General features: G+C 39.8%; 1 protein-coding gene across 4 annotated transcripts in view; it reads left to right on the forward strand.

The window, feature by feature from the left end:
* The first annotated feature begins 16,803 nt into the window (after positions 1 to 16,803).
* Positions 16,804 to 26,423, forward strand: part of LOC311192798 (uncharacterized protein) — a 39,831-nt gene continuing 30,211 nt past the window's right edge. For all 4 annotated transcript variants that reach the window (XM_084265389.1, XM_084265391.1, XM_084265388.1 and 1 more), the window contains exon 1: positions 16,804 to 16,849. In XM_084265389.1, the coding sequence (XP_084121515.1) occupies positions 16,808 to 16,849 (42 nt within the window). In that variant the 5' untranslated portion in view covers positions 16,804 to 16,807. The remainder of the gene's footprint in view (positions 16,850 to 26,423) is intronic.

Consider the following 26,423-nt stretch of genomic DNA (forward strand, 5'->3'; position numbering starts at 1 on the left):
GCAAGTCACCACTTCACAGCAGTTCCTTGGGTCGCCTCTCCAGGGGGAGTTACACTGCTCAGTGCTAAGGTCATGTTCTCGCTTGTTGGAGGGGAGTTCCTGAAGCAGACAAGCCATGAGGCAGAAACTCCTACATCCTTTGGGGAACCTCTTGTTGGGAACTCCCTCATCCTTTTGGCTCAGGATAGGGGTTCTCATTACACCCATGAAAGAAACATAGCTTTGATCCCTTGTCTCCTTCTCTAACACCAGGAAACAAACTCCCTCAAGTCCAGATCTGTAAAAAAACGAGTATGGCAATTTATAGGCAATTGTGTTGTCAGCTGAAACTACATTACACACCAGCCTTGCATGTTGTATAGAAGTGAACGTATGTGGGATGTCAGTTAATGAAAGCTGGAACATGCTAGGAAGCAACATTTTCATTCACAGTGGCATCCCTCACTTTTATCCACACAATACGGGGAATATTCCTGAATTTCCCTTCAAAGGAAATTCAAAGGCATTTAGGAGGCTCGTTATGGTGTTGATAAATCAAGGCCAACAGGAAAAATATCCACAGTGGCTACACCCATGCTTTTTCAGGTTTGTTTGGGTTTTGTAGCTATGTTGGAGAATTCCTCTCACTACAAACGTAACAGGAGAATGGTATTTTACAGCCAAGTCAGATCTATTCTAATCCACCAAGGGAAGTATTTATTTGCCCTAGGAAAGAGCCTGGAACTGAGCTCTGTACAGCATGGGTATCTTCAGGACTGAGAGTCTTATGTGAAAGAAAGGGAATGCTGGTATGGCAGCCTAGTGCAGTCCCATCACACAGCATTAAAGCTCCTACCAGCAAAATGCTTGCTAGGTCTTAGTCCTGCTTGGACACCCTAAGCTGGTGAACCAAAAGCACTGTTCCACTCCTAACCAAAGGTATTTCTGCAGGATACCCTTCAAGTAGCGCGAGTGTATGTCTGTTGCTGAAATAATTTCAAAGGATTGAAAATTACATCAAAAAGTGTGATGATAAAGGCACTGCATGGAGCACACCCAGCTGGCAATGCTGCCAGGGAAGCAGAGTTAAAAGCCAGAAGGAAGCGGTAAATGGCATCTTTGACTGCACGTAGCAAACTGCCCAGGCCTTTACTCTTGGAGAACTATGCTGTGTAAATTCAGCCACCAACACCAGGTGAGGAACAACGGAAAGAAAACCAGCACTAATTTAACTTCAGCCTGACCATTTTATTCCACTCTGTTATATATTGAAACTAGTCCTTGTACTTGACTCAATTTTGTGTTTTTAATGACCTGTCAAAAGCTCAGTCAGGGCGTATTGTATTTATATTTTTAATTAGTTTAGTGAGGAGCCGGACTGCTTATATTTGATTTTTTTTAATTAACTGTGAAAATTTCTGCACTAGGATGATATTGTTCACATTGATATGTGTGCTTATGTTATGTTGGGTTTGCTGCGTGATATATTGGAGACAGAAGAAGTGTCACAGAAAAAGCATTCCTAAACAGTGCTTTCACAGATTGCTGGAGCTCTGATGGGAGCTGGTTCTGCATCATGTAATTAATTCTTTATATTCTAACATGAAGCTCAGGTCAGTGTTAAAGAAAATCATGTCAGATCAGGTCACGTCCCCAGTGTTTTTTGCCTTGGTGTTACACTGTAGATGTGTAGAGCATGTAGAGAGATGTGTTACACGTTGTCATCTCTGGCGACTCACATTCTCTGGCGACAGAATAAGCGCTACATCGACTTTGGCTTCTGGCTGTCCTTTGATTGCTATGGGATGCCTCAGCCATGGCCCTCTTGAAATACTGTTCTAGATCTTTCACTGTTTCACCAAACTGGTGTCTTTCTTGCTCAAAATTCATTACTCCTAAGAGTGGGTGTGAATTGAGGGCACTTAGTTCATTTCACAAGTCTCTAAACAGCAGGTGGGTAGGAATGAAGTCTATTCAATGTAAAATCCAGCTCATTTTCAATGGGGGGTGCTAAAAATGGAGGTACAGATGTTCATCAGGGCAAACTTAACCTCTGTCGCTGTAATCAGTTTTCTGCTGATAACATTAAAATAGGAGTTGCTTACAGAAAGCATTGCACTTGCCAGGTTTGGATCCCCGCTCCCTGTTGAGATACCATCAATGTTCTAACTCACTTGCCATTGTTACAAGGAGGGAGAAAAATTACCAAGCAACTTTGATTTGCACAGGTGACCCGAGCTAATTACACAGTTACCAAACAATAGCACAGGAGGATTAACACAGCGTACTCTGTAATTACCATTGCTCCCAGTGCTGTTACTGTGTGGTTAACCATGTAATAACATGCTTTATTTCACAGTAACTATGCAAGGACTCTAGTCAACAGAATATGTATTCTGCACAAACGGAGCAAATCATCGGTAAGCTAAAGAGGTTTGAGTGTTTCAAGGGGGGACACGAGTTTTATTACATGGATGATTTTCAGATTTTTATTAATAGTCTCAGAGGTTTGTAGCAGAGCTGTAACACTGCTGGAGGAGCTAAGGAAGAAGCTCTCAAGTCTATCCAAGGAGCTCCCAAGCGCAGAGGCATTGGCTCTCATGGGTACATTTATATCTCATTTAACTAGTCCCACTGTGTGAGGCAACGTAGAAAGCAGATTCCTTGTGTTCCCTTAGAGCAAGCATTAAATTTTGTTTGGCCTGTAAACAGCCAAACACTGGAGGAAGATTTTTAAGCCCTTGTCTTGTGTGTGCAGCTAGCACGGACCAGCTTCAGATCTTCTTTAAATAAGCCATCTTGCCTACAAAATACAGACCTTGTACTCTGCTTAAAAACCCACTGACTCGTGCTCCAGACACCAAGGACACGAACACAAAGTGCCAAAGAAAATGAGAGAGATTACTCAGCCAATCAAGCATAGATCACGGAAGACTTGTAGTCCAGCACACTGAGGCTGCGTTTTTAAACAGACTTGGACAAAGAAACCATTAAGAAATACAAAATAAGGAGATATTGCTCTATAGTTAATGTAACGGAGAACAATGTTTTGATTAATGCCTTCCCATTAGTGTATGGACAAGCTAGATTGTGTTACAGGATTATGGGCTGAGTTGGTAACGCAAAAGAAAAAAACACGCTCAAAACTGCAGCAACAACAATTACGGTTCATGGGTGACACCACTGGAGACAGCTGCGAGGCGATATTACGAACTGGAGCTCTCTCAACAATTATTAGTGCCTTATTGTTCATATATATTTGAATTTGGAAATTAATCTCTTCTCACGCTTCCATTTGCATTGAATTTCCACACTGAAACAAACAATGGCACATCTACTTCTCAAAACACCCACAGAAATACCCCACGTTTGGAAACTGAACTTGGAGTTTCAGATACTGAGCGTTCAGCGCCATCTGCTCGCAGGCTGTGGGGCAGGATGCTACTGAAGTCATTTGACAAAATTTCAGCTAGCAATTGAATTTGTGAAAATCTCAAGACGATTTGCAACAACCTGCAAGCCGCAAAATTCCCTGGTTTAACAAATGTGTACAGAGAGGATTTTTGGGGGTGTTTGACTACCACGGGAATGGACCCAACGTAATAATCCCAGAGGTCCCTGAGTATCGCATGTCCCGATCGTCCTGACTTATGGGCTCTGCTCTGTATGCAACAGCACACAACGCTGTATTTTATCATGCTTCTCTTAATCTTCTGCAAGGGAAGCGTCTGTCAGAGCATCTAAAACAAATGATTCTAAATCTTGCCTGATTAGACTTAAATGCACCTACAACCCACCTCCCCCTACGTTTCTCCATTGCTGTTTAAATCTGCACATGCTGGTCTTGCTGCTGAAAAGATACAGTAACGCTTCATGATGCTCTCTTTCTATTCTAATGCTGCACGGCAGTTGCTTTCTTTAGGCCCCAGCTCTTACCTACATCTGTGCTTACTGAAGTGAGACTTTAATTTGCTACACCATGCCAAGGTATTAATAGACAATTATTTATTGCAAATCTGAACCATTTATACTGTTTACTGGCTGACACAATGTAAAATTTTGATCCAAATGTTAATGTGTCCATGACATTGCATAATTCTGTTCCACGCCAAGGTTTTTTCTTTTCTAAATGAATCGAACTCGCAAATTGAGGAAATAGAGTTTTTAATGGATGAATGATTTACAGTCTCAAACTTATAAGACTGCTTACTTGTACAAATAAGGGAAAATTGACTAATTAAAATAGCACAGCAAATTAGAAAAATTTAGGATTTTACTGGAGGCAAAATTAGAGGGAGAAAAATGGAAATAAGTTGCAAAGTACTTAAAGGGTAACTGAATAAATCTTCTGTTCGTCATTTTAGGGTAACTGTATATTTTTAGTGGGCATCTTTGAAACCAGACAGTCTTATAAACAGCCAGTTGAGTAGAATGCAGATTAAAATTACCTATTCATAAAGAACCATATGGATGGAAAAGCACTTCAAAGTCTTCAAATTTCTGGTGAAATTACTTTTGCAAATATTTTTTGCACTAGAAAAAAGAGCTTTATAGATAGGCAATTTTCATGATATGGAACACATAATTTCAAGTGCTTACCTCCTCAAGTTTGGATATCATGCCTTTAATGCAATCTAGACATGGAATCTTTGATAACTGTAGGAATCTTCAATAAACACATGTTTGAATTAAAGTAGTGTTTTTCTAGACCTCATTCCTTTTGGCTTTTTCTACTGAATTGTGCTATAAAATTACTCTTTTTTCAGATTTGCAAGCAGAGAGATTGGTATGATAGAGAGTTATAAAGCAGTTCTAATTAAGTCTCACACATAACTATGTTCAAGTGGTAATACCTGGAACCTGTGGCCAACTTAACCTAAAAAAAGACATTTAAATCCTTTGTAATATTTCAGTTTATGTGGGCAAGATTACGCTAGAAACAGCTCTAGTAGATAAACAAAACCAAATTTAGTACCAGAATACATTTGACCAAGAAGGAATAAAAAAAACCACCCCAAAACAAAACCATTTCAGTCACCCTGGAAAGGTACCCTTGTTAAAGTCTTAATCAGGAACAGCAGAAAAGCTCCAATGTTCCCCTTTGTTTTTGATTCTTCCAGCTTTGGCAAGCACATAAAATTCTGGGATTTCAGAAATGCCAATAATGACACTACTTGTACTGATTTTATTAAAAAGGCACAGATTGGTGCTGTGACACCATGGAAGCAATGGTAACAGGTAGAGAGGTAGGGTGGTACATATCTGTATGTAGCAGAACAGAACTGGCCAGTGTGACCTTGCGTGCTGGAAACGGGCGCTCTGCACGGGTCTGAGATCCCTGAAGTAAGTGGGAATGGGAGCACACCTGGAAATCATATGCCAGCATTGATAAAGATTTTTTCAGGAACACTGACGATTTTTTTTTCACTTAAAGTACAAAAATCATGCTGAAGTGGGAAAGCTGCTAAATTACTTCCCTTTTTATTACTAATTTAAGAAGAAATAGTATATAATTGTGATTTCATGGCTGAATGGCCTCACCGACCTAACCATTGCATGTGGTGATAGCAGCAGGTTAGCTTTCTACTCAAGGCATGGCAGTAGCAGTTAGGTTGCTCAAATACCAGTTTCTTCTTTGGGGTTCTTTATAAAACAAAAATAAGAACAATTATGTTGAGGCCTCTCATAGAAAAATATGACTGCGCCACACAGGACCTGACACGCAGCCAATGACTGCAGTGACAAAGATAATGCCACTGTGAAGCTGAGAGAAATGAAGAACAAGCAGGATTCTGATTACCATCCCTCCCTCCAAGTACAACAGACAGAGCTGTCCCAAACAGTCCCTGCCATGATTTAGACAACTTTTCCTTTAACGTGCATGCACATTGAGACGCCTTTCTGAGCTACCAGGATACACGCTGTTGATGCATATTAATGACAGGATGCAATTTTTATTATTATTGTTCCGTAATACAGAATATGTCTAACTACATTTTGTTTATTACTCATAATACACTATGAGAGAAGACACCAGAATGGCTCTTCTGGAGACTTCACATGCTAGGCTGCAAATGTGTATTAACAATAGTACACATTTCTATGTTATGGTTTCATAAAATGCATTTGCATAATATGAAATCATAATCCCAAATGTGCAGTAAAAAGCCTATGAAAAATAGTTACTTCTCATATACTACAGAATGGTTGATTTTAATCTTCACTGTCTCAGATGTGGGACTGGTTATTAGGGATTTTTTTATAACGGGAAAGAAGCCCGGCCCATCCTACGGAATTAAGTCCTGCAAAATGAACCAATCGAAGGAGAACCTTCTGCAAAATGGGGGAGGCGGGTTGCGAGTCATTTGCATGCACACTCCATTTAATATACTTCCAGGCTGAGATGTTACTTCCAATATGATACCAGAGACTGAAATAAACAGGAAATGCCAGCAGGTCTGGCTGCACAGCACTCCGGGGGCCTATGCATGCAAAAATGTGCAATGGGAGTGGAGCAGAAATTAGCTCAGAGTAGAAGTCACTAGTGCTAGGAAGCCATCCTTCGGGCTCAGAGGGAACCTTTGCAACAATGCGATGCTTTCAAATTCCACTGTCCAATGAATCCCAAGGCAATTTTCTCCCAGTTTGATTGCAAAAATGGGTAAGTCCTCTTTAGTGTTGCTTCCATTTAACTGCAGCCACTTGCAGGAAAAGATCGACTAGGCAGTCGTAACTCTCAGGTGTCGTAACAAAGGCTGTACGTACGCCACAGCTACGTTTCTGTGAAGGGAAATGATTTCTACTTTTCTTCTTTCTAAAGCAGCATGGCATTTTTCACCTTGACTGGCTACTGGGCTATTTATTTAGACAATTTGACTTTTGAGCTGCTTTTGCTATATATACATTATCAAATGATTAATGGTTAATTAGCATTTTGCTAATGGAAAATAAATTTAATAGTAATGATTGTGTGCCACTACATTTCCCCTTTTAGCTCAAATGATCACATTTGCATTTTTATCAATAAAAATCTATGAGTTTTCTTTTTGCCTATCCCAAATGAACAGTCTTAATTATATTTAAGGCTCCAGTCCTTCAACAGATATCATCTGGTATCCTGCTGCACCCACACCTGTCCGCTGCACCTTGCCAGCTCTGAAGTTCTCTTCCCTTCCTTAAAGCATCGTTTCTTGCTATATGGAAAATCTCAGTACTCTGTTATCTTCCAGAATTCCTGAGCTCTGACCCCTCTAAGGCCCATGGTGGCTTGTTCAGACACTTTGCTCTATGCAGACGAATGTATTTGGAATTACCAGGATTGAGGAGATAAAGGGAGAAATGAGTCTCAATACTAAAACTATCATTAACATTTTTACAGAATGAGGTAGCTTGAAAGCTGGAAGGCGTGGAAGTCTCCAGGAATATAAACATGAACCTATTTTTTTTACCATAGACTTCCACTGGTGTACAAACCACCAGGAAAACGTACTTTGTATGTCTGCTAAGAATCACAGCTTCTGCAGTCACAATCCAGAGCTCCTGGTTTCAGCTGAGACTGAAAACAGTAAAATAAACTCTTCCTACAACCAAGAATGACGGAGTTATTCTTTTCATTGACCTGCCCTTTGTATCACTTCAGGTAGCTAATCCAGGTGAATATACCCACACTTGTCAGTGACAGAGAACACCAAACATACAGAATTCACACAAAGGAACATAACTGCACCTTTTTTAAGGTTCATTGTGTTATAATGTATTTATCTGGAAGGTGGCATTTTCAGACATGGCTATTATTGCCACGTTGTGGCTACTACTAATCAGTGAATGAGAAAGTTAGGAGAAAGGGGAGAATGGGGTCTAACAGCAACTGTTTATTTATGATGAGTTTGTTTGTGCTGCTCACCAGAGCTGTACCAAGCTATTTTCTGAGAAGGTCCACTGTCACCTTCTTGTCACATGCAGTGGTTGACTCATTTGCAGATGGATCAAGAGAGACGTTGCCCAGCTACTGCGAGCATTCAGTCACATCAATACTTCATCCAGATTTTCACAGCTGAGAAGAGTGACACTTGAACTGAGTGGCACCAGGGAAGTGGCATCAACCAGAGTTTGCAGAGAGCCTGTAACCATACTTGAAAGAAGTGGAATGTTTCTGTCTTTCAACAGAAGGAAACCTCTGCTATTGCCCAGGGCACGAAAGGAGAGATGCCACCCCTGGCTATGATTACTGGGGGAATCTACTGCTTGAGCTCTGTCTGGAAGCTTTGCCTAACATAAATACTGCTGCCAAGTGATACTTACACATATTTCTTAAAAGTATGATATCCTGTCCACCTCTGCTCCAAGGAGGAGACAGAGCTACTGAGGTGGGAGGAGGAGGGGAGGTGTTATGTTGCATCCAAATAACCTTAATCTGGTCCTGACACTGCCTAGGGAGAAAGCACCAGGAGAAGGGGATGCAATGAAAATGTGATTTAACAAGTTTTAAAAAAGCCTGGGGCAGAACTGCAGTTGCTTTGTTTTTTTCCATTCATGCTGCCATTGACATCAGGATCAGGATCTGTTTCACACATCTAACAAACACTGAAACTTGTGTATTTTGTTTCAGGGCATTTGACTTGGTGCCAAATATGTTTCACATGGTGTTTCCACCACGATTTAGCAAAGGTGTTTTTGTCCTCCCAAGCAGTGGTAGACCTGTAGCCATAAGGGTAATTCTGGTTTGCCTTACCAGCATGCAACCATTCTGGAGTCAGCAGAGCTTACAGGAAAGTAGGATTTGGCTCTACAGCAGACAACAGTGTTGCACTTTCAAACCTGATGTGCTTCAGATGTACTGACAGTAAAACTCAGGAGTTTGAAAACCCAGGCTCCCTTTTTGCACATGAAAACTGTGGGAGCAATTAATGGCACTTAGACTTCCAACTCCCTCGTTTGTAGGCACAAGCAGGTAGTTAGACATCTAAGTAGCAATAACCAAGAGCACAAAATTGCTGGCACAAAATGGAGTCTAAAAAAATCAGGGCATTAAAATATGTGACAAAGGCTCAAAAGGAGGGAGATGATTAAACATGGCAGACAATGAAGAAGAGCCTAGAAATGGATGAAGTTTTCTGTAATCTCCATTTCAAGTTTTGTTTTTTAGTGGCAATAATTTACAACAATAACCAAGAGAATAACAGCAGGAATGTGATGAACAGGAGTAAATGTGGGCCTAAAATAGCAAATGAACTTTGTAACAGAGTATAGTTGAGAGGTATATTGCCACCTTTAAATATTAAGCTATTCCTGTAAGGTGCCTTTTTAAGGTGTGATATAATATTTTTTTCTCATTTTAATAGAAATAATAAAAACGAGATACTAAAAAGACATCATTACTCGGAGGAGTAAGAAGAATTTAGATCTCCTACTCTTAACAGAAGAGAACAGTATCCCAGCAGTGCTGCTCTACCAGAACATCAGCAAGTCGCTGTTTATTTATTTATTTATTTATTTAGAACCACGTGGGTGGAGAGCAGTGACCTGTGTTTCAGGTGAGACTGATATACATGTGAACTCTACATGTGTATAGTTAAAACCTACTTTATTTCTGGCAAAAATAAATAGCTGGCAGTAACTGAACTCTCTCTTCATTGAAAGAATGCTATAGGGCTGGATATAGCCACTGCAATAGTGCAATAAAATGAGATGAGCTTAACACTACCAGATGGTACCCTGTACAGTGCCTGAAATAAAATGGAGAATTAGGGTGCCCTAAGGTGTGCACAGGGAAGGCAATTACATGAAATAAATGGGCCTCAGGCCTAGATGATGCTCAAGTATGCTACACAGGAGACAGATAGTACATCTGGTGAACAGATTTTATCACACACTGGAAAGCTATAAAGCATGCCGTTGAATTTCAGATCTGGGTTTCACAATGACATTTTACCTGTGTTGGTATTCAGTGCTGTTTATTTTTAAAGGTGCTGTAATCTCAATGATGTGTTTTAAAAGCCTTCTTAACATTGTTTTCTGATGTGCCCCATTTTTTGGACAGATTGATGTAACACAATGCTTTTTCATGGACAAAATACAAACTACTTTGGCTGTAGACGATCATGTTTTTATTTAATATATCACGTTGCTGATGTGATTTTAGTAATATGGTTATACTTGTCAGCACTCACTGCTTGGGAGAAAGCCAGTATGTTTTTAAAGTTAACTCCCACTTCTCCATTTCATTGCAAGGTCTCACCGTCTATAAACCAGCACAAATTCCTTGAGGTTTAAAGCAGATATATTAGATTATGTAAGGAAATCTACTAGAGTGAATCAAAGTGATATTTTACTGTTATCTCTAGAAGAAATTTCACCTGTTTTTTCTAAAATTCCTGCTCCCTTTAAGAACTGTTTACATTTATCATAGTAGCATTCAAACTGTTAAAGGCCCTGATGAGAGCAACATTCAATCTGTGGTGCTGTGACTTTACTTTTTTTAATGAAGAAATAATTTAGAGCTTTCATCAGACTTCACATTTTTGGTATCTCTCTCTCTAATTCCTCCCCATTCACCCCTCTCATATAAAGCTTTCCAAGGAAGTTAAAAATGCTACCAAACTTGCATAAAACAGAAAAATCTGAGAGACTGTAAGGTGACCATTCCTGACAGAAAGATCTATGGGCTGTGAAATAGTGTCTCTATGGAAATGGTGAATGCTCCATTCCCTTGGGATATTTAAAATTAGAAGAAACAAAGCACTAATACTCTGAGGATATAATCCTGTTCTGGTCCCCTGTGGACCGACTAAATATTTCTAAGATCTGAAACTCGGTATATTATTATTATTCATAATATAAAACTACAATTTAAAAATGTTCAGGGTTTGACTTGAGGCTTGCTTAAACAAGAAAATTTACTCGTATTACCATACTGGTATGATTGTATCACTGGAGTTACATCAGTGTAATAGGTGTATCTCAGAGCTACCTCTCTAATAAGTGTCTAATAAGTGCCAGTTCTAAAATCCATAGGAGTACAATCACATAAGTAAATTTTTGCACACTACCCTCACCTTCCCCACTTCTGGGAAGCTGGGAATCTTGTAACTGTTAAATTCTAGTGAGAGAAGAAATGCATAAATACATCCACGACGTAGCGAATTGCTGCTGAATTGTCAGCTGTGTGTGCTGTACAAGATGGACATTGGTGGCAAAAGCGAAGTGTCACCTAAAGCTCACAATGGTTGCCTTGCTTGCAAAAGGCAAGCAAAACTATTTTGTGTTCAAGGCATGGAGAAACTCTGAGCTTTTTCTTATGTCTGAACAGTCTCAAAACAGGGCTGTTTTCTAACATCCCCTTTCAAGACTTCTGAATTTTCTTGCTATTGTTATTACAAATTAGTATCAAAAGACAGGCAAATGATGGGAAAGTTTCACGGGAGTTTATCTGAAGTAAACTGGTAACTTCACCAGAGCCCAGCCCCCGAGAGTTCATCTACTGCATAAAATCATGCAAAACTTCTGGTCCATAATTTGAAGCAATATGCAGCAGCGTTTTGAGAAGACCTCTTGGGAGTTTTCTTAATTGCAGGGAATTTACCACAGTCACTATTGAGAGGAAGCAGGGGTTTGGAAAATTTTCATACTTCAATTAAAATTGTGGCACCAACTTTGAGTTTTGGGTATCAGCCTAAGCAAATTTTCAAGGCTAACAAAGGATTATAAAATATATACAGTGACAAGTCATTCAGTAGAGCAGCACAGTTGGGCAATGCTCTGTGTACAATTAGCACTGCCAAATAGAGCCTTTCAACCATCAGTTATTCAAAAGCTCTGCTCGTCCTGCTACGTCTGCAGTTCTGTATTTCACAGAGCAACAGTCCCGAGTGGATCTTGAATAGGCTGATGAATAGGAACAGTTCTTTATCTAAGCAAGAAAGGAAGAGATGAAGAAAATAAATGCGGGGAAGGGAGAAATATAAAGAAGGGAAGAGAAAGATCCTAGATATTCTCCCTGGCCAGCTGCACACTTTGCCAAACTCTCATCCCACACACAGAGACCCAAGCCAAGAGAGGAGCCTCATCAGCCAGATTTCTGTTATGTAGTTTCAGTCTCAAAGACTGAAGTGGCAGTGACCTCTATCCTGCATTGGTACAGCTACAGAAATCATGAAAAAACAAGAGCAAGACCTCCCAGAGAGAGAACATGGATGATTATGGCCCCTCCATAATGAGCTGCCTCTAATATCTGCTGCTTACCGATTTGACTAAAGACAACACCCAACTAAAGACAGAGGGCCAAATCCTCTTGTAGTGTAAATGATGTGAGGTTCAATGCCCTCAGTGGTACTATGCCAACTTACAGCTATTGAGGATCTTGTCCTCAGGGCTTTTCCCATAGAAACAACCTCCAACTGACTGAGGGTTCATGTGGGTATAGGATCCAGTTGCCATCATAGGCATCCAAGTTCAATCCTCAGTTGCCCACACCCGCATCCAATCTGCCAGCCATCAAAACCTCAAGGTGCCTAAGATTTCAGGCTTACATGTGCCTGAAGTTCTGGCCATACTCAGAAGATTTTAGTGTTGACTCTGCTTGGCATGTTAAAACCAGTCCTGTGCAAAATCCTCCAGGGACTTCAGCACCATGATTACCTCAGGCTCCTGCAGCTTTATCCAACACCCAGGTGATGTTACAGTGCGTGCAGCAGCCTCTGAACAAGCAGGAGGAACAGGTGATAGGAATGTCTCTGCTTTACCCACCCAGTGGCTGGGATACACACCCAACATTGACACATGTCCTTCATATCTGCCTGACAACACTCCAGCAGTGACACGCAGCAGTTCTTTGTCCCAACTTCATTTCTTTCATCTGTGTAGGTCACACAAGCTGCTGAGTGTTTGAGAGCCGAGCTACACTGCATAAACACAACAGAGCTTGTTACACCTTTTCTGCTTCTTGAGCAGCCAGCCCTGCCAGCTGTGCCCAGCAGTGCCAAATCCAGCCTACGACAGAAGCCCATGCAGGTCATTTCACGTTTATGTGTGGGCCTGTGAAATTCAACTGGTTAGAGGTTCTTGGTGACAGTGAGCACAGAAGGATATAATGATAACAGCAATTAATTCTGTAGGAATTAATGCAACTATGCAAAGCTTCTTTCAGTCATTTTTTCACTCGTGCCCTCATGGCTGTTACAGCTCAGTCATGAGCACTTTTTTCAGTTGCATGATTCCGATTTGTGTTATTTAAAAGCAGTACAGGTCGCTCAAGAGAAGGCTTGGTGATCTGAAAATGTTCTTTGCCAAAAGAATACGCTCTAAAATGAGCTTACTGCTAAATACACATCTCAAGTTGCCATAAGCAGAATATTAACAAACTTGCAGATCAGTTGTTTTGCAGGAGGCAGATTTTAAATACGACGGAATAGTGTAAATAAATGAAATATCAATACCAATCATTTATGCGCATTCAAGAGGGTACCAATGATTGCTACAGTCGGTAATGTTATGGAACATTGCAATCACTTCACTGTGGTACTGATGTACCAAATGTATTCTCTAAGGAACTGCAGGTCTGTCAGTTTGGTATCCACAACATGCAAGATCACAGAAATACCTAGAACCAAAGCAGAAGTGAATGGACACTGGATTGCCCTGGACTCTGAATAGGAGAGAGAACAGACCATACTCCTGTTTATTTGGACTTAAGGTGAATGAAAGGAAAGTACTCTTTCAAAATATGTTTACATATTATTTACGAATCATGATTAACCTATAGAAATACAATGTGACAATATGGCAAAAAGAAATAACTGTGTATTGGTTGCTTTCTGCATGATTAATGCTTCTTTCCATCAGACACATACATTTCATTTTATTAAAGATCACATTTCTGATTGCAAGAACTTCATCATAAATAAAGCATGCAAGTGGAAGTTGGAAATCTTCTAATATTAATGACAAGAAAAATGGATTTATTGAATAGTCACCTGCAGTTCATACATACATAAGCACACAAAATGATAACCCAACAGAAGGTATCATCTCAAACTTGGGAGAAAGGATTCTGGTTTTTAAATAGCTTAATAATAATAGCAGTGCATGTAGAGAAAATGATTTCTGTCTTCTGGGACTAAAAAGAGCACAATGACAGCCATTTATCAGCTACCTTCTACTTTCTACTTTGTCCCTCTATCTAGAAATTATAAAGTCTTCACATGTTCAATTCTGAATCCAACACTGATGGACTTCAATGTGAACCATTTATTTTTTGCCAGTTTGGAATCTGGAAAAAAGAAGAAAAAAGAAAAAAAAAAAAAGAAGAAAAAGGACTAATTGCCAAGCAAATGGGGTTCTCTGTCCAAAGAGATGGCACACAGGAGGTCTAGTGTCTTATGGAAAACATTCATAGTTCTGGAAGAAAATAATTAACAGGACAATCAACAAACAGAACTGAAACAGGGCAAATAGACCCCAATAGATACTACAGCATTGCTGAGACTGCACAGGTAAAGTAAACACGATTAAAGCATCCAGAATAACCACTGAGAACATTTCTAGAGCAGCAGGTCAAGAAGAGAAGCAATCAGAAAATTCCTCATCAAGGCCAGTGGGCAGCAGAAATAATGCAGTTGCACTGTTAAAAATCATCTGCAAGAAAAGCTTGTTTTGTGAATCCTCTAACAGATTTCACATTGCCCATATGAGGCTGCTGCCTGTTCAGCCCACATGGAAAGGAACATCTGAGGACAAATAATCTGCAGCTCCGTTCCCTGCACAGTACCCAGTGCTGGTTCACATACCCTCGAGCAGCTGCTGCCTCACCAGAAATTTACTCCATCCAAGCTGCTTACTGTCACCCAATTCTTCTGGCTAACCACCCTTCCTTTTGCGGTCACCACCAGCTCGGCAGCTCAGGGGAACAGTCCCTGGCTCGGTTAGTGTCAAGAACTGGGTTACTGCAGATGTCCATTACTGCTGCCATGTGCTGGCAAAGTAAAGGACAGGGAGGAACTGTGAGATCCAGAAGGGTAAGTAGCAGGTAAAGAAAACCTGAGCAAGCTTTGGAATTACAGTGGGCACCCGAATGTTTTGGAGAGAGAGCGACCATGGAAACCTGCTGCTTGTACATCTCCACCAGGCAGGGCAGCTGCCTGGACCGCCACAGGACACACCCTTCAAAGGATCCCAGTGCATCCAGGATGCTGGGAGCCGAGCTGGCAAGAGTTGTTTCTCACATGAACATTCTTGCAGGATCTAGCCAAGCTTATGACTTGTCAAATATCTGAGTTTTAAAATAAATAATAGCCCTTAAAAAAATTACAGGTTGGATTTCTGTTCCCTACCGTATTCCCACAACCTCACATAGAAATTTAAAGAAAAATCTACTGACATTATAGAAGTGTCCTTCAGACAAGGTTACAGCAGTCACACATGCAGCTGTAAGAGAAGGATAGGAGCTACCACACAAAGCAGACAATAATTTTTGTACTCAAAACCAAATAATTAAATGGGAGATGATACATGCTACATAACAGTAGCAAATGGACTGAACAGCTCCTTGAAAACCAATTAAATCAACCTCTTACTTTCAAGGCTTAGGAAAAAAATAATATAACCTTAAATAAATGAAATAGAATTAAATGTTTAAAAAAACATTCATGTAAAAATCATATCAGGTTGTCATGCGAACCCACGGAAAATAATAATTTAAATATTTCCAATTCCAATTTGGGAAACCTAGGGTGAGGTCTTTGTGTTTCTAAGCAGCTGCTTGCATTATGAAGACTACGGAAGGAGAGGGGTTAGGCCACTTTACAAGCTTACATCCCTGTTTAAAACCACCATCTCCAAACATTATACTGATAGAATCAAAGCTGACAGAACTTGTCACAGTTCCATTCCCCCAAATGAAAACATTTTTCTTGGTTTAATTATCCAGATACATATCTTAAATCAAAACCACACCCCAAGCCCTTGTTTCTAGCAGTCTCCTTCTCCGACTGTTGCTGACAGGACCAGATCCAGCAGCGTCCTACACGATGGTAGCCACCTCCACTTCCTGCTTCCAGGCCTCTCTGCTCAGTTCCCATGCCAAGCCCCATAACCAGGAGGGGAAAAGGAGACTTGCACATGTGCCTGCTTGCATATGTGGGTTCTCACACACGTGCACCGCCAGATAATATATAGAGAAAGAAACGTTTAATCTCTTATTTTATGCTGTGCCAAAAAGTGAGGAACAGGTGCATTGATGTGAGCTGTTACTGTACTTCTAGCAAATGAATCATTGCTCTCTTCTTTTTCCTATCTTTTTAAACTAACTTTCTGGTGCCAATCCTTTTTCCTGCATTAGACATCTATACAGCTGTAATTTCTAAGGATTTTCAGCGAGGAGCTCCCAACCCTGCTCACTACCCCCATTCCTGCCTTGCCCTGTCCTTTCCATTGTGCTGATACTACTGACTGTAGGGACACACAGGAACTAGTTCAGGGAATGGAGTTTCAATTTAAAATAGCACTGAAAAAGTAGATGAAAGCAGAGGAATATTTTAATCTGAAGCTACTTCCTCACTTACTTTCCTATACCTCTTGAAAAAAAATCTGTGTCTAAACAACTAGAGAGGCAAGTGCGGGTCAGGAAAAGCCAGCTGAGGACAGACACCCTTTTAACATCGTTGCTGAAAAAGAAGACCATGAAGCTGCACAGTTAAACTGTACCATTCCTGTATTTATTTAGCTACTTAAAAAAGTAATGTAGAGCTTGGGAGGTAAGGTTAAAGTCCTGTTTGCCATTAACTACAAAGCAACGCAAAGAGAGAGTTCAAGTCAATCTTTGAGGGGGCCACTGATGTTTGAAATGTGTTCATTAAACAAAGGAACTGCAGGAACAGTAAGTACATTTCAAATAATGACTATTTTTAACATTATTTCCCTGCAGAATTTGTCATGCTTATGGTGAATGTATTTGGTTTAAGGGCTGCAGGTGACTCTTTTACGGTTTTATTAATTCTCCCCACAGTGCAATAATATGATTTTTTGCCTTTTGTTTTGTTTTGTTTAAAGGCTTTTTTTCCCTAAAAAAGGGTTTTGTAGCATGATAGAATTACTCACTTGTAACTCTTTAAGTCACTTTCTTTGGATTTGGATTAAAATATACTTCAAGATGAGAACCTAATCTACCCTTTAAAGAAGGGTGAAAACAGTTGTATGGGAAACTTTTGGCAGAGAGCAAAGGTTTCCCTAGAAAATCCTGGTCTACTAAGAAAATCTTTAACTGCTTCCTTAGTTTTCCATAATTCTTCATGATTAATCATCGTTAAGAAAATACAGTTCAAATGCTGACACACTTTATTTCACAGTTAATTCATTATTTACTCAAATGAAATTCTCTGAGTTTGGCTCCATCCAGAACAGAATATTTAGGATTTTTGCACAGTACAACTCACCAATAATTACTTAGCTGTTTAGGACTTTTTTCCAAAGGTTAAAAATCTATATTTTGCCACATTTAAAAATATCTAATGTCTTCCTAGGAAACTTCATAACAGTATTAGAATCCAAGGTAGCAACAATGAGGTGGCTTACAGGTTTGGCAAACATTTTCATTACTTCAGAATACAGAAGTAAATCCTCTCCAGAACATGAAAACCACCATTTTACCAGTTCGTTTATCAACTTCTTTGAATTGGAACACACACAAAATCACTGACACCAAATTTGAGTGAAATTCTGGTATTCAGGCACTCAATGTGGTTAAAATTCTCCCAGTGACTAAAACAGCAGCTAAACTTGTCCAACATTCAGAAGCCTGTAGGGTCATTTCTGTCAAAGGGAGGAACTCCTAATGTTCAGAATACATTGTTTCAGCCAGCCATGCTCATGGAAAGAAGAAAAAGTGAAATCAGTAGATCAAGAACACTCTCCTTGTGTACATTTTCCTAACATGGCCTTCTGCTCTAAGGCATTCTGCTTCTGAGCTCTTTCTCAGTGTCAGCCTGCCTCTTTCCTCATCTGCTGGTTTTCCTTTGCTAACGTATCTGACTATGAAACAATTTCCCAGAGTTTGTAGTTGTGGTTGGTGTCTATATGGCTTAGTTCTTACCAGGTATTGCCACTTGGCTCAAATATCAGCTTCTCTCTCTTTTTATGTCTGTCAATATCCACAGGTTGGGCTTGATGGTGTTTATGTCTTCCAACTTAACAAGCGAACATGAAGGATCACACATTTTTCATTTTGACTATTCATCTCTCATGAAGGGTGGTGCCCTGTCTTTATTTAGACAAGTAAGAAATCACACTCCCTTCTTTGCTCTTAAATCTACAAATCTGAGATGTGGAGGTAAAGCTAACTTAGAGTTTCATATTGTCATGTATCACAGTAGCTTTGAAACACTTGGGTTCAGAAAGCAGCTTCTGTTCTCATCCAGGGAGGCAATGTCTGGAGTCTGAATTATTTTTTCTGCCATTGCCACTTGGAGTTGGAAAAGTTGTTACACCTTCTGCTGCAATATGGCTAAAGCCTAAAGGCTTAATCTAATATTACATCCCAAGTTGTATTATAAATATTATTTTATTTGTTATTTTTGGAGACTGTATGATGACAGCATTGGTTTTCATTCCAGATTACATCTAAAGTAATAAAAATGAAAAGGAAGACAGATTTCCTAACAAGCAATATCTGTTTATCATCAGTTGCACTGAAATGGAAACTCATAGAAATGGAGTGCTTTTCTTCTATGGCTGGGAGTCTGGACCACTGTGGGAACTGAATAAAATTGGGAATCCACAAGTTTTGTAAAATTTCTGACTTGGAAATAAAAAATTGGTTTTAATTTGTTTAACAACAAAGGTAACATAGAGTAATTTTATTTCTTTTTACTAAAATCCTCAAAGAGGCATTAGTGTAATATTGTTACTCTTCATGTCCTGAGGGTATTTAAATCTCCTCTAATCAAAGGGCTCACTTATTCTGGCACTTAAGTCAGGTTTAGTTACTCCCGTTCACTCAGGCTGCTTACCCTTTGACTTACCAACACAGCTTTCATTAACATTGATGAAAAATGATATTGGCTTTACACTGAGAACTCTTTGCACCCCTGAAAACATTCTTATGCTGAACCATAGCTTTATTTGTTCAATATTCAAGAACTGGAAGTGGCTAACCTGCTAATGATATCTTGCAACCTTTTTTTTTTTTTTTTTAATGTCCTTACATTTACTATATTTATCATTTTTAAAACAGGATAGCAACCTCTGCCCAAGATCTATCTACAGGAACATTTCAGTGTTTTTCCTGTTGCTGATTCACAATAGTGACCCCAGACAGAAGCATAGAAGTCTTCCCTTAGTGAGGAGTTCTTTCAGATTGGGTATGCTTAAGACCTCCTGCATAATGACAGATAGGTGAAGCACATAAAGTGTCTCAAAAAGGTAGCTCACAGCAACACTTTTTCTGTGTGTCCAACACATACATGTGATGATCACAGATGCCACGCACATGCTGCTGTGGGTCCCAGACTGCTATCTCTGCTGTCAAGAACCAAGTGAGATATGACACAAGTGATGGATGTCTAGACAGAGTTAAGGTAACAAATGAAGCAAACATTGTATTATCTGATTAAGATTCTAGGGATCAATTTTTCAAGCTTTTCACAAAAATTGTGATTAAGACTAGAATTTCTAAAGCATATGCCATTAAAAAAAAAAAAAAAGAAAAAGCTAAGTTCTTAGTTTGTCAAGAATACCTGAAAATATGTCCATATATATGTCCGTATGTGAGGCATAATTAGTCCAAAAAACTTCCCCTAGTAATAGGTATTTGGAATTTGTTCTAATAGACCTAATGAAGTTACCTCTCAACTGAGGATCAGAATAAACTCTTCACTTTTCTCATACACTGTGCAATTGCAACAGATAAGGGTATTTCCTGATCTGCCTTTCTGGAAGGCTTTTGAGTCAGAAAATTGCTGTCCAACTTGTTTAATAACAACAGACAACAGCTAAGGAACAGATATTATACAAGACGAATGCTGGTAATTTTGAGCAAATCAACCATCTCTACAAACTGAAGAGAGGAAAGCCAAATGGCATGTATTCAAACACAAATTTATAAGAGCAGATAGCAATACAGGATAAATCCCCAGCTACCAAGTTCTAGACTGAAGAGACCTATTTTTCCTCCTGTGTTAATATCTATCATCTTGACATCTAAAGACTATATATAAAAAGACAGCCTTTAGTCTTTTTTACTAGTATCTCACTATAGGCTGTTTGCTGCTCTTCTCACAGTATGTGTTTTAAGGGTTCAAGTCCATTGGTTTCACTTCTGAAAGGAGCAGAGGAAAGCCAAACACTCAAGATGGATTTTCACTGTATTCTGTTTATTTCCAGTAAACAAAAATAATATTAAAAATGGCACAAATAAAATGTACCAGGCCTAGTCCCTTTGAACTTCTTACAGGAAGCTGATATACATCCTCTCAAACTCTCACATCCCTCACAAAAGAAGGAGGACAAGTGAATAAGGCGAGCTATGGGCAGCTTAATACCACATCTGTCCTTAGCTGCTAAAACATCCCCATGAGGCTATAGATGGTCAAGGAGTCTGAAGCTGCTCTGAATTATGCCTGGGACTCGTTCCAGAAAAGGAACTGCAGAAGTGACATAAGCTGTCTCTCTCCTTCCCAGCTATGCCAATGATTTCTCTCTTGCAGGCTTATTCTTACTGGGACTACCTGAAGAGTCCCAGACACAGAAACACATCATGTTATCCCTTGTAGAAGCGTCAGACCACATCAACTTTGTCTTTAAGATTGCCTGTAGACTGTCCCCATTGCTTTCTGGAGTAACACAGAAGGAGGAATTATGAATGCTGCTTCTGAAATGAACATTGTCCACTTGCAAATAAGATCAGTAGAAAATAGAACTAATAATAGAAAATTCAGCATTTAGCCCCATTTTTATTTGTCAGAGGAAACCATCCTTGCAAAACTAAGTAAGAATATTCTCAAATTACAAAAATGAAGATGTAAAAGCAATGCTGTTGACTCTACCTCTCTCAGTACTGAAGATGTGAAGACCAACCTTAAATCCAGTTTTACTCAATGGAGTCAGCATAAAGAGTAAAAAAACTTCTGCAGAATGTTCCCACCTCTCTTTTCCCCTCAGCAGTCAACTGTGATTGAGTCAGCTGCTTTAGGTTCTAGCAAGAGATTACAGCTGTAAACCAGCTTTGAAGAAAAAAAATCTGTAAAAGGAAATTCTTCTCCATATTGTCATAGTCATTCTTTTAATAGATATATTGGCAGGCTATTGTCTTCCTACTGGTTATTTATCATAGCCACATCCATGTTGTATAGCCTCTCTCTCTAATTTCCTTTAATTTCCATCTTAAATTATTAGGAGACATCCTCTCTGCTTCTGTATTGACCACCAAGAATCTCAACATATTTATTTTCCTTTGGATTTTTGTAAACCAGCTGCAGCAACGGACATGAAGCCCAATCAGTATATTTTGTTTAGCAGGTATAAAGTCTTTCATTTAGGCAATATTATTGAAGTGCCTACCATGAACTCTAAAGCAGCTGGGAGTTTAATTGATTCCTAGAAGTGCAATGAAAGTAGAGCAGATAAAAAATGACAGAGTTGTTGCTGATGCAAATGAAAATGTTACAGCAAAGCAGCTGGGGAGAATACTGTACATGTTTACATTTTCCCAACATGCTTACATTGTTTCTTCCACATTTTCCAGGCAAACCTCACCTGGTTTTGCTCAAAGCCTGGAATGCAGTGAATTGTGTACAGCACCTAATATTTATTCATGCCATTGTCAAGAACATCTTTGCAGCTCCTGCCAAAGTCTGTCACTGAATGTGTTTGTTCAGCTGCATGGCAAGAACATAATACATAGTCATCATTTTTACTTCGTCACCTACTCAATATTTTTCTTCTCCAATTGAATTAACTCATAAATACTGTGCCTTTCATGCCAGAAAAATCTTACTACATCCATTCAATTAACACACATTTGTACGTTTTTATGTTCTTGAACAGTTAGATAATTCAATAATAAGTTCTGAAACAACAGCCAAATGCTCTAATTTACCTTGGACTCTGGAAACTCTAATCACCATTCAGAAAAATTTTATATTCAGGCAAAACCTTCTGCTAAGGCAAATTTCATCGCTCCTCTCAACTGTAGAAAGCAGCACATGAATGGAGAAAACACAAGGATAGTAAAAGAATTAGTAAAAAAACCCCAAACTTTAACACTAATCTGTATTTCTATAGGAGAAGATTGAGTGTAGCACAGGTGACAAAGAATAATGTCAGTGTGAGTAAAACCAGAGTGTGCCAGGGATCCTGGCCAGACACTTCAGCTTCTGACCCAGTGGTGTACCTCCTCTGCTGCTGCTGCTACCCATGGTGGGCAAAGCATGGATACTCTCTTGTGCTGTAAACACATCTCCTACCTTGAATGGGACTGAAACAGGAGCTTACAGATATTTGATTTTGTGCCTGGGAATCTCTGGGAAATAAAACTCCCCTGGGAGGTCTCTGCCCTCACTCTAAGCAGGTTTTATTTATGAGAGATGTTCCTCTTAAACCCATTCTTAAACATTTTCAGTGATGAAGACTCCACAGCCTGCTAAAAAAAAAATAAAAAAATCAGGTCTTTGCCATCTTTACAGCCAGAAAGCTTTTTCCTAATGCCAAATTTGAATTTGTCAGAGTAAATTTGTTCTCTCTATAAGAGAGAACAAATAATTCCTGTAAAAGACTGTTGCAAATAAAATCAAAGTCTGTTCTCATGGTCCATCAGTCTTCTTTATTCCAGAGAAAGAAATACAATACACCTCATCCAATTTTTCATATATGTCATGCTGTTGTGACCTGGTTATTCTCCCTTGGACTCTAATGACTTTGTGTCTTTCTAGGAGTCTGGTGCCCCAAAACCTGACATAATACACCAGATCAGGCCTTAAACAGTGCTGAGATGGTTGTTTGAGGCAATGTCATGCAACGTGGTGTCAGTGAGAATACCTGTGGCCTATCCTTTTTCCACTTTACTTGGGGCCAGGTACCTTGTTTGAAGAAGGAGTTAAATTGATTTGTCATGATTGGTTACTGACAAATTCCTATTCATCAAGTGGATGAATTTCACAGATTCATACTGGCAGCTACTTCTTTCTTTCTCCCTTTTTGGGGTTTAAAAAAATCATTATGAATTACAGAAAAAAAAAATGTTTGGATAAATATGCATATAGATAGACAGAATTGCTTTGCTCTTCCTCTCTCTTTATGAAAGAGATGGTATTACATTTGACTTTTTACAGTTTTTCTCATTGCTCTTTCCTGTGTCCTCCAAAAAAATTGCTAGAAAATCTGACGTGGCCATGATGAACTTCATTCTGGGATAATTAAGAAGGGTGTCAAAAAATTAAAACCATTTTCCTGCCTTTACTTTATTCTAGGCAGAGGTTTCACCCTTTTTAGCTGGTGTTAATTACACTAGCCAGCTGCTACAGTTGATGCATTTAGTTGAGTCTGATCCAATAAAAGATACAAAATATGTCATCTGTCACAGCATCATACAACCTTTTCTCTTGAGCTTACTTCCCAATTGTCCAACTTCAGAAGAGCTTATCTTCCTGAAGACTATAGTTTGGCTTCTACTGCTCTACCTTCCTCTCTTCATATGCATTATGAGTTCTGTCACAGTCACATCGCTCAAGTGATGCAGACCTGGGTGTTCCGCAATGGAATATTGTCACATTTTATGTACATTCCTGAGACCTCAGTTTTCCTCTCACAGAGGAAAGTGTTGAAACGCTCAGGTCATTTCAATGTCCATGAAAATCAGAAACAAACACTACCCGAGTGAAACAGGAACTTAAAAGCACCCAAAATCCCCCAAGACTACTCAAATGCCCCCAAGACTACACCTTTCAGGGTTTTAAAGAGTCACAGTGTACAGCAAATATAAACAGAAAAAAAGGAAGTAATGTGGAAGAGGCCTCCAGCCAGCAAACTAGAGGGGTTGTGACTTACCTAGTCCTGGCTGAGATGTCTAGGTCAGTCATGGGGCTGAAAAAAATTTCTGGCAAGAATAATTTATCTGATGAAGACAAAAACTAAAAGAAACCTGGCTCTGTATTCAAAGCCCAAACAGAATGTCTCTGCAGCTAAAATGAATCTGGATTAAAATGAACCTGATCTTCACTGAGTATTAAACACAGTCCCCACCTTTCATTTCTCAGTACCACAGTGCGGGGGAAAGTGAATTCCCTGATGTCTTTGCTGTCCTTACTTTGGGCAAAGCACAGATATCATCAGTCCTGAGAGGATGTCTGAGACCTGTTCATCAAGTCCAAAAGATCCTGAACTTTACCTTTTGCCAAGGGAAAGTCAGTAAGTGAATGTCTGAGGAAGCCTCTTATGAATTGGAAAACAGTCTCTAGGAAAAAACTCCATAGCTCTTGGAAGACAGATTCATCTTCAGTACTTCCCTTTTAACTAGCATCAACCAAGAATTTGCTGATCAGTGTGTTCCACAGTATGCCTTTAGCAGCAGCTCGATAGTTAAAGCACAGAGAGCACCGGCACTTAGAAGATTCTGCTACTTAATTATAAAAAATATCCACAGCTACATTCACAGCCACATTCATCTTCAGGCTGCGGCTTGACTGTCAGATGGGAGGTTTCTCAGGAGTCCCACCTGAATTTCTGATGTCCATATCTCTGTGCTCTTTTGATCCAATCTTTTGATACTGCTTCCAGCAGTAGCCTTGTGACAGGAGAGGAACATACAGCAGAGATCAATGAGGCAGATGAGTTGCAGAAGTAGCGACGCTTTGATGAGGTTCCTGGGAAGCAGTACGTCTTTGGGGACAGGAAATGTTAACTCTGCCCTGAAGGTGATGTGACTTATTTGCCACCAACTTTTCCCCCCTTTTTGGAAAGTGGCTGCTTGTCCATGAACTGTTCTTGATGGTTTTGGTTTTCCCTCCTTATTACTGAAGCACTCAGTCTTGCTGTGGTCAGAACAGGTCTATTCTCAGTGTTAGCAGGTGGCTGGCACAGGGTGGACACTTTATCTGCAAAATGCAGCAGACTAGACATTCGCCCCTTCGGTACTGGACATCACCTAATCTGGTTTACATTACCTATTTGTCTATTTTCTTCAGCAGTGATTGTATGTATCCTGTTTTATGATAACAGATGCATCTCTGCCTGACCACTTGCAGCTCTCTTCCCTGCTTCATAAGAGATTTTACTAGCAACCACAATCCAAACCAGATGTCCTTTCCTACCCAGCCTTCTTTGGAAGAGAATGTAGGTCACACTCCCTACAAATCTAATGCAGGACCAGAGCCAAGGCATACAGGATCAGGTCCCCATCTGGGCACGGCATTCACTTTCCTAATTGCTTGCACAAACCAGGATGTTATATGTATAAAGAATTACATTATTTGCTGCGCTTCACCAAAGCATAGTAGAAAACCTGTCGTTTCAGAGTGGAAGGGAAAAGGGGGAGAAAGATCAAGACAGAGGCAGCTTTAAACCATATATGTGCCTCTGGGGATGCTTGAAGAGCCCAAGTAATGAAGTTATGGTGCACCCTGAGGTGTTAATGGGCTGCCCCAAAGCAAACAGCAACTGAAAATCCATATAATTAGACAATGGAAACACTCCCTCCAGTCTCGACATAGTCCTATGCCAGTCAGAAGCTTTTTCCTCAGTTACTGAGCAGGAGGAATGTTACCCTGCCTGGATCTATTAAACTGCTCCTTAGACATCTGTAGCTGGAATACAAGAACTGCCACCCAGGTAAGAATATGTCACCTTTTCCCCACAGAAGGCTAACACTCTCTCTCTCAAAGACAGAATAGTCTTTTTTACCATATGACCAGAATATGGTTATCACCTTGGCAAAATGTTGGCTTGATGGAGACGTACCTACACCTGAGAGGCGTTCTTGACATGTGGCAGCCATGCTTTCAGTTACTAACGGAAGGCAGTGTTCTTGCCATATGAAAACTGGAGGTGACTATTCCGCTGCCAGAGAGGGCAGAAAAGTAACGGGGAAGAGAAGGTCCTCGATCGCTCTCTCTTTGAAGTTTTATTACAGCAGAACTTCCTTCTGAATATTCGACTGGCTGCAGAAGGAGTCCTGCACTTCAGCAGGCCTCCATCAAATGCCCTCGGATGAACATTAACATGTAGGCTTGGGAAAAAACCTCTATACTCCAGAACACACTAGGATCTGCTGATAAACCCAAGTCTTGACTCTGCTAAGTGTTGTACATTCTAGGAAAGGAAGCCTTTTGTTAAAGGTTTTACAGCTATTATTTGCTTTGGGTTTTGTTTTGTTTTCAAAGAAAGGAAAATAAAATGAATTTAACAAGTAGGTCTCAGATTTTTACAAGATAAATTGATAGTTTTTGTGCAGTGATTCTCATGTT

Source organism: Gallinula chloropus (genome assembly GCF_964237585.1).
Source record: "Gallinula chloropus genome assembly, chromosome: 5".
NCBI lineage: Eukaryota > Metazoa > Chordata > Aves > Gruiformes > Rallidae > Gallinula > Gallinula chloropus.